General features: G+C 32.3%; 1 protein-coding gene across 1 annotated transcript; it reads left to right on the top strand.

Annotated features, from left to right (window-relative positions):
- The first annotated feature begins 7172 nt into the window (after nt 1-7172).
- On the top strand, nt 7173-11240 carry LOC101510998 (signal peptidase complex subunit 3B-like). Its single transcript, XM_004513746.4, has 6 exons — nt 7173-7408; nt 7510-7557; nt 10102-10164; nt 10372-10425; nt 10648-10734; nt 10822-11240. The coding sequence occupies exons 1-6, from the start codon at nt 7283-7285 to the stop codon at nt 10945-10947; spliced, it is 504 nt and encodes a 167-aa protein (XP_004513803.1). The 5' UTR covers nt 7173-7282; the 3' UTR covers nt 10948-11240.
- The last annotated feature ends 1945 nt before the right edge of the window (nt 11241-13185 follow it).

The following is a 13185-nucleotide window of genomic DNA, read 5'->3' as shown; positions in this document are numbered from 1 at the left end:
TTCTCCTTGGGGAGCACCAATATTTTTGTAAAGAAGAAAGATGGATCCATGCGGTTGTGCGTAGACTATAGGTAGTTGAATAAAGTAATCATCAATACCCTTTACCACGCATTGATGATTTTTTTGATCAACTTCAAGGAGCTCAATGTTTTTATAAGATTGATTTACAATCGGGGTATCACTAGTTGAAAATTAAGAGGGATGATATAACGAATACAACTTTTCGCACGCGTTATGGACATTGTTTATTTCTGGTTATGTCTGTTGGGCTTACTAATGCCCCACCAGCTTTTATGGATTTGATTAATCGCGTTTTTAAACTATTCTTTGATTAATTCGTGATTGTGTTCATTGATGATATTCTTGTTTATTCCAAGAGTAAAGAAGAACATGAGCGACAATTGAGGTTGGTTTTGCAAACCCTAAGAGATAAACAATTATATGTCAAATTCTCTAAATGTCAGTTTTTGTTGGATAATATGACATTTTTAGGTCATGTTGTGTCTAAGAATGGAATAAGTATGTTGACACCTAATTTTGTCCGCTACTTTATGATTTTTAATAAATATATAAAAAAAATAATATAAAAAACTAATAATGATGAAAATAATAATAAAAATAAATTGTTAGATTTTAGAAAATCATGGATTGTGTTTGGTTTCTATTTGAATCTGATTCCTTTCCAGAAACTTTTACTATTTTCTAAATAAATAAAAAAAACAACGTATTTAATTGAATTGAATTTATGGTAATAAAAATTATTATAATGGTCATCATTTGAATGAAAAGAATCCGTAAAGAAATAAATCAATGGTATTGAAAATTAGTATAATGGTGGTCAATTGAATAGAAAAGAAACCGAAGAAATGAATCAATGATAATAAGAATCATTATAATTGTGGCCAATTAAATGAAAAGAAACCGAAAGAAATAGATTAATGGTAATTCATTGACAATTATTCTCTTGTCTTTTGTAATCTACACTCAAAAAGTCTACAAATAGTCTACCACAAGAGAACAAGAGGAGAGGAGAATTGGAGCACAATTGAGAGAAATTGAGAGCACAAAAAAATAAAAGAGAAGAAAGAATAATAGAGAGAAAAGAGAGAAGAAAGATTGGAATGAGCTAGTAATGAACTTTTTTAGTGCGGTAAACACTTATTTTTCTTTTCTCTTCTTGTCTATTTTTTTTTTTACATTATTATTGTTATAGAGTTTTTTTTTTTACTATTCTATGCACGTATGATATAAACAATAATTTTTTTTGGTTTCACGGTCAAGTTTTGGAATCAACTAATAAAAATCAATTTGATTGTTGTATAATCGTTTATTTTTTTTTTATCAAATTTGTGATCTCTCATCTTTATTGTGTTTTATTTCTTGTGTGTTAGATCTTAAATTCTCTTATTGTTACCACCGTCTATTCGCGCCACATATGCGTCGTCTACTCGCAGATCTGATCTTGAACTTTTATTCTTTACAGTTTATAAATATCAAAAAGTAGTAAAGATGCTTCTTTAAAATAAAACGATTTACAAATCAATACACAACACATCACTCCTATTATTATTTTCATTACTACCATTATTACTATTATTATTACCATTATGTTGTTCATTCATTTTGACATGTATATATATATAAAGTAAAATTAGTAATAAAATCGGTCAACACATAAATATTTTCTACCAAAGAACTACGTGAGTTTTGATTTCTCTATTGCACCTCGGGATACGTAGGAGCAAGGTCTTCCCCTTGTCAAATCAAATTAATAAAAAAAATATTTTTCTTCTTTAATGTAAATAATTTAGTTTCTTTTGTTTTTTTTTTTATTATTCTTTTTTTTGGGGTAAAGATAAATAAATAAATGAATAGTATGCATATAATTAATTATAGGGTAACCGTTTTAACAAACGATGTAGGGTAATATTATTTTCCTATTCGTAATCGACTCCCGAATCTTTTTTTGGTTCAAGAACTTTTACTTTAAGTTTTATCTAATTTTCCCTTTTAAAAAAATAAAAAATAAAATTAGTTGCGACTTCTTTTCTCGTGGACAAACCAGACATTTAGGGTTTAGGGTTTAAGGTTTAGGGTTTAGTTTTTGTTGGATAATATGACATTTTTAGGTCATGATGTGTCTAAGAATGGAACAAGTGTTTATCTAAGTAAGGTGGAAGCAGTCCAGAATTGGCCCAGACTTGCCACAATAAAGGAGATTCGGAGTTTTCTTGGTTTACCTGGTTATTATCGACATATTGTGGAGGATTTCTCAAAAATCGCATCTTCGTTGACTAGGTTGACCCAGAAGAAAGTTGAGTTCCGATGGACTGATGCATGTGAGGAAAACTTTCAAAAATTGAAGGATTACTTGACGTCAGCACCTATTTTGGCATTATCCCTAGGTGGTGAAAGTTATACAGTTTATTGTGTTGCTTCTAGAGTTGGTCTCAGTTGTGTACTTATGCAACAAGGTAAGGTTATTGTCTATGCATCTAGACAACTCAAGAGGCATAAGGTAAACTATCCCACACATGATTTAGAAATGGCTGCAGTGAGTTTTGCTCGTAAGATTTGGAGGCACTATCTATATGGTGAAACTTGTGAGATTTATACCAACCATAAAAGTCTTAAGTATATCTTTCAACAGTGAGATTTAAATTTAAGGCAAAGAAGATGGATGGAACTCTTGAAAGATTATGATTGCACAGTCTTATACCATCCAGGGAAGGCAAATATTGTTGCAGATGCTTTGAGGAGGAAATCCATGGTCGTCTCGCTCATATAGATGAAGTAAAGAGGCTAATAGTTAAACAATTTCAAGAAATTGTTGAAAGTGGAATTCAATTTGGACTTGATCATTCGAGGTTATTTTTAGCTCATGTACAAATTCGTCCAACCATAGTTGATGATATCAAAGAAGCTCAAGGTCAAGATTCATACTTGGTAAATATGGTAAATAATGTTCAGAATGGTAAAACTTCAAACTTCTAAGTTGATTCTGATGGTGTGTTGAGGTTGAAGTCTCGATTGTGTGTTCCAAATGTTGGTGACTTAAGGAGGAAAATTTTAGAGGAGGATCATTATTCTTCTTATACTATTCACCCAAATTCTAATAAGATCTATCAAGACTTGAGAAAATTGTATTGGTGGGAAGGGATGAAGAGAGACATAACAGATTTTTGTCTCTAAGTGCTTAGTGTGTCAACAAGTAAAGACTGAACATTAAAAGCCTACATGATTACTTCAACCTATTGAAATACCTGAGTGGAAGTGGGAAGCCATCGCTATGAATTTTGTCACAGGATTACCACGAACCCAAAAGGGTTATGACTTGGTGTGGGTGACTATAGATTAGTTGACCAAATATGCACATTTTTTACATGTGAAGACTACTTATATTGCATCTCAATATGCAAAACTTTATTTAGATGAAATTGTCTCTTTGCATGGTGTATCTGTGTCTATTATTTCAGACTGTGGGACTCATTTTACTGCTCAATTTTGGAATTTGTTCTAAACTTTATTAGGAACTCGTTTGAAGCTTAGCACGACTTTTCATCCTCAAACAGACTTTTTTTGAAATAGGGAGAAGATTGAAACTCCCTATTTCAAAAATAAAATTAATTAATTAATTAATTAATAATAATACATGAAATAAACCAATCCCACCCACTCTCGCTCTCTTTCTATTTCACTCTCTCCTTCTTCTTCTCTTTCTTCTCCCTCTCGGAAAACACCCATCTTCCCCCATTTTTTTCCTTCTTTTTCTCCTTGTTACTTCTGACTCTACAATATCAATTGCACACCTAAACCTTTAACCCATATAATGAATTTAACTTCCCAAGAGAATAACTTCTCATATTCCTACAAATACTATTGGTTAGGATTTTTGGGAGTTAGGGTTAGTGAGTCAAGGAAGGAGAAGAGTAATCATTCTTTGAAAGGTGTTCATTGAGACTCTTTGAGGTAAATACACAACTCTAAAGCTAGTATGAATCTCTAGAAAAATATAGTTTTTGTTAAAAATCTTATTTTGTGCTTAGACTAGATTTAAAGGATTTTTATGGTTTTCTAGAGTTAGTTAGACTTTAGAATACTTTTTCTAAAGTCTTGAGAATATTTTTTATACTCAGATTTGTCAGCTGAGGTCTTGTCGGCTACTTTGAGAGTTGTTGGAGAATAAACTTAGACGATTCTCCATTGTTGTGAGTAGGCGACGATCATTGTCATATTTTTATTTTTGCTACAATTATTATTTTACCCGTATTTTATGTTAAAGAATTTATTTAAAAATTTGGGAAACACAACATTTGAATTTTTCTCGATTTCATCATTTATTTATTTTAATGGTCTTTGTTATATAATATGTTATTAGTTTGATTTATGTATGAGTTATAAAGTATTTAAGTATTGAATTGATATACACTTGACTATGTTTTCCATAAGTTATAATTAAATGGGAAATGATTTTTAAGCGTGTTTTAGAAAAAAAAATTGTTATAATTATGAAATCGTTAACGACGATATTTGCATCTTGTTACATCGTTTTGATTTGGGAAAGTTACTCGTTAGATGGAATTGTCCCTATAAGAGATGTCTTCCGTAGGAGAAGAGGGTTATCAACGAGATGTAAGCTACCTAATTGATGTGTGATGATGCGTTGCAGGATTGAGAGGAGAGTGCTATTCGTTAGATGGAGTCATCCCTAAGGGAAAGGCCACCCTTAGGAGGAAATGGCTATCAATGAGATGAAGTCGCCTCTTGGTTCTCAACAATTTATATTTTTACTTGTTTGATTTCCTATGATTTTTGTGTTATTGTTCATTGTGATTTTACTTTTCTATAAATTGGATTTTAAATATTTTTACCTGAACGACTAAATTACAAGTTTAATGATTTTATCGTGTGTATACTTTACTTTAAAGTTATCTATATTTTTGACAATATTGTTTATTGTGCCTTTTTGTTTTCCCTGTTTGTTAGTGGTGGTTGTTATCTCCTCATTAAGTCTTTGTGACTTACCCCTTCATGTTGTTTATTTTTTCAAATTCACAGACAGCTGAGTAGTAAGTTGTTAGTAGTTTCAAGTCTCGATCATATTTTTTTATAGGCCTCTTTGTTCGATGATCCTTTTTGTAAAGTCTGTTGAGTCGTGATGTATTTTGCGGCTATTTTGAGTCTAAAAAGTCTTTTGGTAAATGTATTAAATATTTAGATTATGCTTTTTGAATTATCATTGAGTTAGAAGTTTAAACAAATTAAATATTTATAAATTGGGAACGTTAAAGTTATAGAGGATATTCTGTCGAAATTTCGAGAAAAATTATATATTTTTCGAAATAGTTATTTAAAACTATTTAATTGATTAATTGTTAAATTAATTGATAGGTTTGTCAGGTTAAGAATATAACTTGTGTACCAATCACGACGTTTAGTTTTTGGGTCATGACATGTATTTGGATATCTTGATACTTACAATACTAGGCTTATTCCTTTGAATTCAATTTAACATTTTCCTCTCCAATGAGTTTGTATTGATAAATATAGTACTATATATTCAGTACTAAATCAGGGCCTCTATAGAGTTATTGAGCCTTACACGTAAGCTTATTAGAGTTATTGATATGGTGTACTATATATGTATTGGTTGACTTTGGATTGTTTTATGCCGTTTAATATCATAGTTCTTTTCTCTCAAAAAAAATTGCCTTAAAAATGCCTTAGTACTATATTCAATAGATTGCATATATATTTGAGAATTTAGACAGTAATCAAACCAATTATAGAGTTGGAATCGATTACAAGAACGTGAAAAAATAGCCTATTATAACTTTGAATTTTCCAGGTGTGTGGTTAATGTCTTTTTCTCATATCAATATTTTTAGGGCGTGTTTAATTTGTGAATGTGTGCCTCAAATCATCTAAATAAAGGTGGTTAAGCTTTAGTAGTTGTTGTATCTAACTTTGACCAAATTAGTCATGATAAGTGGTTATAGTTAGTTTGCTTGTGTATACTATAAATAAAGCTGTAATATTGTAGCAGTTGTAATGTTGATATTGTTGTAGTAGTAAGAGCTGGAAACTAAAAGAGGCATATGTAATTCATGTATCATATAAATTCAGATAGAGAAGATTAAAGGGAGAAAAGAAAGAATGAGAGAAAGACTAGCATTCCTGGTTTTTAGGAGATCAATCTTGAGAATGCTTTAATCTTGTAAAGTTCAATTTACAATAGTGGATTAATCTTGCTTGCTTGCCTGTGATATAAGTCTCATCAATTGAGACCGAACACGTAAATTTTTGGTGTTATTCTTCCCTTATCCGTCTTTAAATTTTGTTTGCATTGATTGAGAAAACTGATTTACAAAACTGCAGAAAGAATAACCAATAACGTTCTGGTTTTATGATTTTTTTGGTTTTTTTTGTTCTGTCCAAAACGTTCTCCGTTTTTATTTTTTTCTCTGCAATTGCTTGTTTTTCTGTTTTGTTGGTTAATTCTTGTTGCATATCCCAATATTGTTTTAACATAATTAAAAATATGTTTTCTCTATGTCCAAATCTATTGGGGTTTGTGAATATTCTTTTGTCGCAAGTTTTTTGTTCAAAAATTATCTTTTTTTTTATATTTTTGGTGAGTTGGAGAAGATAAAAATAGAAATAATTAAGAATCAATTCAAAACCTCAACTTAATCAATCACCCGGACCCTAGCAATACTCCCAAATCATCAATGTTTTGCAAAATGATACCATTGATAAAATAGGACAAAATTGAAAAATAAAATTATATACTAAAATCTTTTCCAATAAAAAAACTAGGACCATGGGAAAATATATTCTTTTTATATTGTTATGTTGCAAACACAATTCATGTCAAAAATACCATCTACAATTATGTTAATTTTTATTTTTTGGATCGAGCAAGGAAGAGGTGAGAGAAGCAGAAAAAAAAAAGAGTTTTGATATATGAACCTGATTAATCTAATGACTATATATTATTGTTCATTTAATCCACCTATGAGAGACTCATTAGCATCCTCACCTTAGTAGTCGCCTTATTAAATATTTTAATGGTTTGAATATTCTAAATGGTAAGTTTTACAAGTAATGCGGACCCCACCAAATGCGTGTTGTATCCAATGAGAGAAGAGGATCGTTCCCTTCTGACTTGTCTCCTTTTCATTTCATTGCACCGCTCCTTAAACCCTCTCTCTCTCTCTCTCTCTGAGTTTTCTCTCTTATTATCACAAAAACAGAACAGAGAAAACGCAATCGAATCAAAATGCATTCATTCGTTTACAGAGCCAACGCTTTGTTAACATTTGCGGTTACAATTCTTGCTTTCATGTGTGCCATGGCTTCTCTCTCCGATTCATTCAATTCTCCCACTCCTTCTGCTCAAGTCCAGGTAGGTACCTCTCTAAAACCCTCTCTCTCTCTCTCTCTCTCTCAATTTTCAGTTTCAATATTTCTTGCATTTATACTCAGTGTTTCTTTTTGTGGATGTAGGTGTTGAACATTAATTGGTTTCAGAAACAGCCAAACGGCAATGACGAGGTAATTCAATAATTCTTTCTTGTTTCTTTTTTTAATAGGCAAAGCCACAAAAATTAATAAATTAGTGATTATGTTAGTTTATGAGAGACATGTTGATATTGGTAAAACTATAAGAAAGTTGAAGTAATTAGATGTATTCACATGTGTCACGTGTTTTGAAGGGAATGACTGACATATGTCGGATACCGACACATCTCGTCGGAGCTATCTAGGTTTATAGGGATTCAATCATGAACCTCATGTTTGAAACTTCTTTGGTGTCTTTTAACTTACTAACCGAGGTTTTATCTTAACAATTAATAAAATGGAAATAGTTGAAGTATAAACATTAGGCTATGTCATGTGTGTAAAGGAGTAATAAGTTTCATACTTACGAGAGTTATAGATAGAAATTCAATTCATATTGTGATGTGCTGGAACGATATTAAAAAGGGAATTTAGTGAAAGGAGAAAATGAGAGGAAATATTTAGTGAAATTCAATTCTACTTATATGCATGTTTTTTTGCAATTAATATTGTTGGTATTTTGTTGAGGGATGAGATCTAACTCTCGATCTCCTTATCACTTCACTCTCTAACTTCCTCACCCTAACCACCAAGTCAACCTTATACTCCTTTGTACTTACTACGAAGTTGCATACATATAAAGGATAGGATCAACTTACTCCTAGAGTAACTATTGACATAGTTACTTGGTTACTCTACTTAATAATTCACCGTACACAAATTTTATTAATTCATTTCTTTAAAGTTATCATATTATATTAACGATTATGCACACCAAATTTTAAACAAATTGGACATTTGTAACTAAGTAATCTAATAGTCGATTTATATGTATTTTTACAAAATGTATTATAGGTTCAATTGAAATTATTTGTTGAAGTATGAAATAATTTTAAAGTTTTATGGAGTTGAACTACCCAATAAAAACTTTTTATTTGATAATTAGATCTGAAATTCGATGTCTTTATTAAGTTATTATTAAGCAAAGTAACTATACCAAGAACAAGAATTATTTTTGGGTTCAGTTGACCCCACCTATTTATACATATGCTGGACATTTGGAATGAGGTTTGAAACAAAGTCCAGCCTTGGAAATTACACGATTCAATCGGGTGAGGTGATGGAGGGGATAAAATTGGTATTCCTCTGCCCATGCTACTTGTGTGGATTAAAATGAGGGAAGGGAAAATAATGGCTGGGCTCTGTAAATGGCCACTTACATGAAAATAACAAGGATAATCAATGGACAACAATGAGGTTAGGTGTTGTCTGTCCAAATCTTTGCTAGTAAACATAGATAGCATCTATTGTATGGATAAAGTTTATTCAAAAATTTAGGTTCAGATTCTAACTCATAAAGTTGGATTTCTGCAGGCCTACTTGTCCTTGATTTCACTAAACCTTCCATTTAGACTTATATGTACTATACGAGATTGCAAATTCTGTTTGATCTTAAGTTATGTAGAAAGGACTCGTTTAACATATAAAATTTGTATATCAAATCTCAGATCCTAACTCCTTTTCTGGGTGTGACTTCTACAATATACCCCCAATTGACTTGTTTTATTGTTAAATTACATATATGGGGCCAACCTGAGTTATACTTGTTCCTAGTGTTGTAGATGGCGAAAGGCCAAAAATCTGCCATATAAACATACCATTGCGGCCTATAGCACTGCCATGGCAAGCATCCCTTCACAAATTGCCTATGGCAATTGTAAAAACATCTGCACGCCCTGGCCTCCATTAACAACATTGCTTGTTCCGTTTGGGATATAGGGTCCCTTCAGTCTTACAAAACAGCGGGAACTGGGTCCAACTCTATATTGTATCTGGTTTGATATCTGTGGATCTAAATCAGTAATCACTAATGAATCTTTAAAATTGTAGATTTGGTCCTCAAGGTCTATATTGAGCTATACTGCTCCGATTGATCTCAGGTTTCACAGACACACTGTATTAGGGATACCAAAACTGTCAGAAAAGGTTTCATCCGAAAAGCTTACATGGTTTAAGATTTATGGTGTCCTCAACATAGGCACTCTCTATAGACTTGAAAACTTCCACATCAAGGGTTTGACTTGATGATTTCTTATGGCTTGGCTTTGGAACTTGTCAAACAACCTACAAAATGAAATTCAGGACTGGTACGTCAGTAGTTTGGGTGATTGGAACTCAGTTATACAGATTGTGTATCTAGCTTAATAGTATCCTAGACTTATAGGTACATAACTAGCACTTTTAACTTCCAACTGTGTTGTCAAACCTCCAAATCGTTACTTCTTAATCTCGACACCCCTCTGTAGTCAACAAAGTTTCTGCATAACTATACAGAAAATGGCTTGTAGCCTTGTAATACGAGCTGAAGAGTGAAGTGACGGTATCATAGCATAGGACTATTTGGCTAGGAAGTAACTTGCATTCTAACCCATTGATTCACTTCTTTGACGCTCAGTCACCTATATATATTCCCTTGACCGTCTTACCAAAATTCATGATGCTTCCCTATCTGAAGTGAGAGCCTTTTTATTCTTGCAGATCAGCATGACACTGAATATATCAGCAGATTTACAAACCCTTTTCACGTGGAACACAAAACAGGTTCTTTACTTCAATTTGCAATTTTCCCATTTTTTTGTGCTTTCTGGAAAGTATATAAAAGCATTAAGTTAAATATCAGGACTGGACGGGGAAGAGCAAAAATTAATTTTGCAAATCTTGTCATATTTATCAATTTAATAATGCACTTCAGTTTCTCCCATTGGAGCTGTCCACAGATTTAGTTTTTCTTCTTTTATTTGCTTGCAGGTTTTTGTATTTCTAGCCGCTGAATATGAAACTCCAAAGAACTCGTTGAATCAGGTACAATTTGGTTTGTTCGCTAGTTTGCATCTTCAGTTGAAATACACGCACTTAAATTTTAAACTTGCCAACTTAATTTTATAAAAAGAGAATCATAGGAAAGTTATACTATTCCTGATTTCATGTTACCCAGATAGCTGTGTCTTTGCAAGTTATACTGCATGCGTCTCTGTCATGTTATGTCATATATGTTGCTTAGGCTGTTGAGATGCCATTTGACAGATATCCCTTTGGGACGGTATCATTCCTTCTAAAGAGCACGCAAAGTTTTTGATTCACACGTCAAATAAGTACCGCTTCATTGATCAGGTATTCAAATCTTCAATGACATTGTGTCTAATCTAAATTGTGTTGAATTCCTTATGCCTTAATTATACCATTTGTTTTGTTGTCTAGGGAAGCAATTTGCGCGGTAAAGAATTTAACCTAACTTTGCACTGGCATGTTATGCCAAAGACCGGCAAAATGTTTGCAGATAAGATAGTCTTGCCAGGTTACCGATTGCCTGGGGAATATAGATGATTCCTCTTTGTCATGTCAATGTTTTTTCTGTAATTTTACCCTTTTTTGTAATGGATATGAAAGGTTCCTTCGTAGAAGTAGAATCACGGGAAACAAATTCGTGTCTTGGATAGTGAAAATGAATAGCATTTGAATACTTGAAATTTGAATATCCAAAATTTGCTTGTGGTATGGTCTCAATATTCACAAGTTTATGTTCCTTTGAGAAAAAATATATTGTCGTTACGAATTTGCCTATATCGCAACGCAAAAGAATGTAGATTCAATAGGAGGTAGGAACATTTAGAGATTCATAGACATTTTTTTAATTTGCACCAATGTTTTTGTTTACAAATAAACAGGAGTCTGTTTCTTTTTTTTTTTTTTTTTAAAGCAACAACAAATAGTTGAAATAATATCTAGTGATACGATGAATGTTAACAACATATTCTCTAACATTTTTTTTTTAATATATTCTTCAATTGATATAAATTTAAATGAGTCTTATTAAATTATAAAGTTTCATATAAATTTAGTGAGACTCATTTGAATAACAACTAAGAAATATGCCAACAAGGCGGTGGACGAACCACAAACAAAACTTTTGAAGGGTTATACTAGGCTTTAGATTCCAAGGATGGAAAAAAAATCTATATGAATAAGGGAAGGGAAAGAAAGACAGAACTTGGACTAAGAGAAGTGCATTAAGAATGAAAAAGGTAAAATTTTTGGTTTAAAGATAAAGATATAAAGGATAGATGAAAGAATTATTTCCATAAATTATTCATTAAAAATTATGTGATTCTACTTGACCCTAGCAGGCTAGACATTGGAGATGTTGATCAATATTATATCTTTTATGTAGAATTCAAGAAAGAGAGATAAAAGAAGCACTAGAAAGGATGAATGATGACAAGAAAGTTGGGTCAGACAACCTAAATAGAGGTATAGAAAAGTCTTGGATATAGAGCCATTGGATGTCTCACAAAGATTTTTGTAACACCCCGATTTTCAAAGCGAGGGTGTATTTTTTTTTCAAAAGTAATTAAACTAAAACAGAGAAATAAATAAAGAAATGCCTTTGGATAAATAATTGAGTCATTATAATTTTTAAGCAGCGGAAAAGTTTCTCCAAATATAAATCCAAAACATTTACACAACAACAAATGGTACATGGAACCCATTCAAATAAGATGTCAAACTGACAATATTAGTATAAGTACAGTTTTCCAAATTTAAAATACTCCAACCCAAAAAGAAGGACGCCTAGTCCCTATACATCAACCTAATCTGATCATCCTACCAAAAAGCTATACACCCTGAGTATCTCCACGCGCCCCGTGAGATCATCCTAACGTAACTGCAGTCACACGTTCCCATCTCCATTCCCGTTCGTAGGGTACGAACCAGTAGGACCGTCCTGACTCTCATCTGAGGGCAAAGCCCAGATTTCCACAATAATTGTAAAGGGTCACCAACCAAAAAAATAACAGTTAACACATAGCAATTAAGTTTTTAAATGCTCAAAATAACTTTTCAACTAAGCATGCACCTTAACAGGATTTCCAATATGCGAAAAGTTTATACAATACTTTGCCAATTAAAAATGAAAGTAAAATGAAGTTCTCAATCTCCTAATTAACACATAACAAATCAAGACATGGATAAGTTAATGAGTAATCAATCATCTAACTCAAACTGAGGATTTTCACTGAGCCAATCGATTGGGAAATCGATTGGGGTGAAGGTTTTTAATGAAAACAGAATCCTGGGCTGAATCAATCGATTTGGCAATCGATTGAGTGAGTACTGAGCCCCCAGGTTTTAAGCCAATCGATTTCCAAATCGATTTTGTCGAATATGGATGAGTCCCTGACTTAAGGCCCAATCGATTGGGCAATCGATTTCGTAAATGATTTTCGAAAACTGATTACAAAATCGATTGGCTAATCGATTTTGTCCATTTGGCCATGTCCCTGTTTACCATCCAATCGATTGGGAAGTCGATTTCCCTGATCATTTTCCAAAAATTCATGAATTAACTCAAGTCATTCCTAATCAAGTCCAACACCTAACACTTAGCAATTCCTACGCGATTACCACGGCAAATGGGATCTCGATAACCATCATACTTACACACTATAATCAACACATAACACTTAGCATTTTCAACGCAATTACCACGATAAATCAAAATTCAAATCACTCAATCATAAACTCAAATCAAATACGACTCGCGTGCCAAGCACCCTAATGCAA

This window comes from Cicer arietinum, chromosome 5 (genome assembly GCF_000331145.2).
Source record: "Cicer arietinum cultivar CDC Frontier isolate Library 1 chromosome 5, Cicar.CDCFrontier_v2.0, whole genome shotgun sequence".
Classification (NCBI taxonomy): domain Eukaryota; kingdom Viridiplantae; phylum Streptophyta; class Magnoliopsida; order Fabales; family Fabaceae; genus Cicer; species Cicer arietinum.
This window is presented reverse-complemented; position numbering and strand designations above follow the sequence as displayed.

Coding starts and splice junctions, on each gene's coding strand:
- LOC101510998 (XM_004513746.4), top strand. CDS start 7,283: ATGCATTCATTCGTTTACAGAGCCAACGCTTTGTTAACATTTGCGGTT. Junction 7,409..7,509: donor CTCCTTCTGCTCAAGTCCAG/GTAGGTACCTCT, acceptor TTGTGGATGTAG/GTGTTGAACATTAATTGGTT. Junction 10,426..10,647: donor CAAAGAACTCGTTGAATCAG/GTACAATTTGGT, acceptor GCCATTTGACAG/ATATCCCTTTGGGACGGTAT.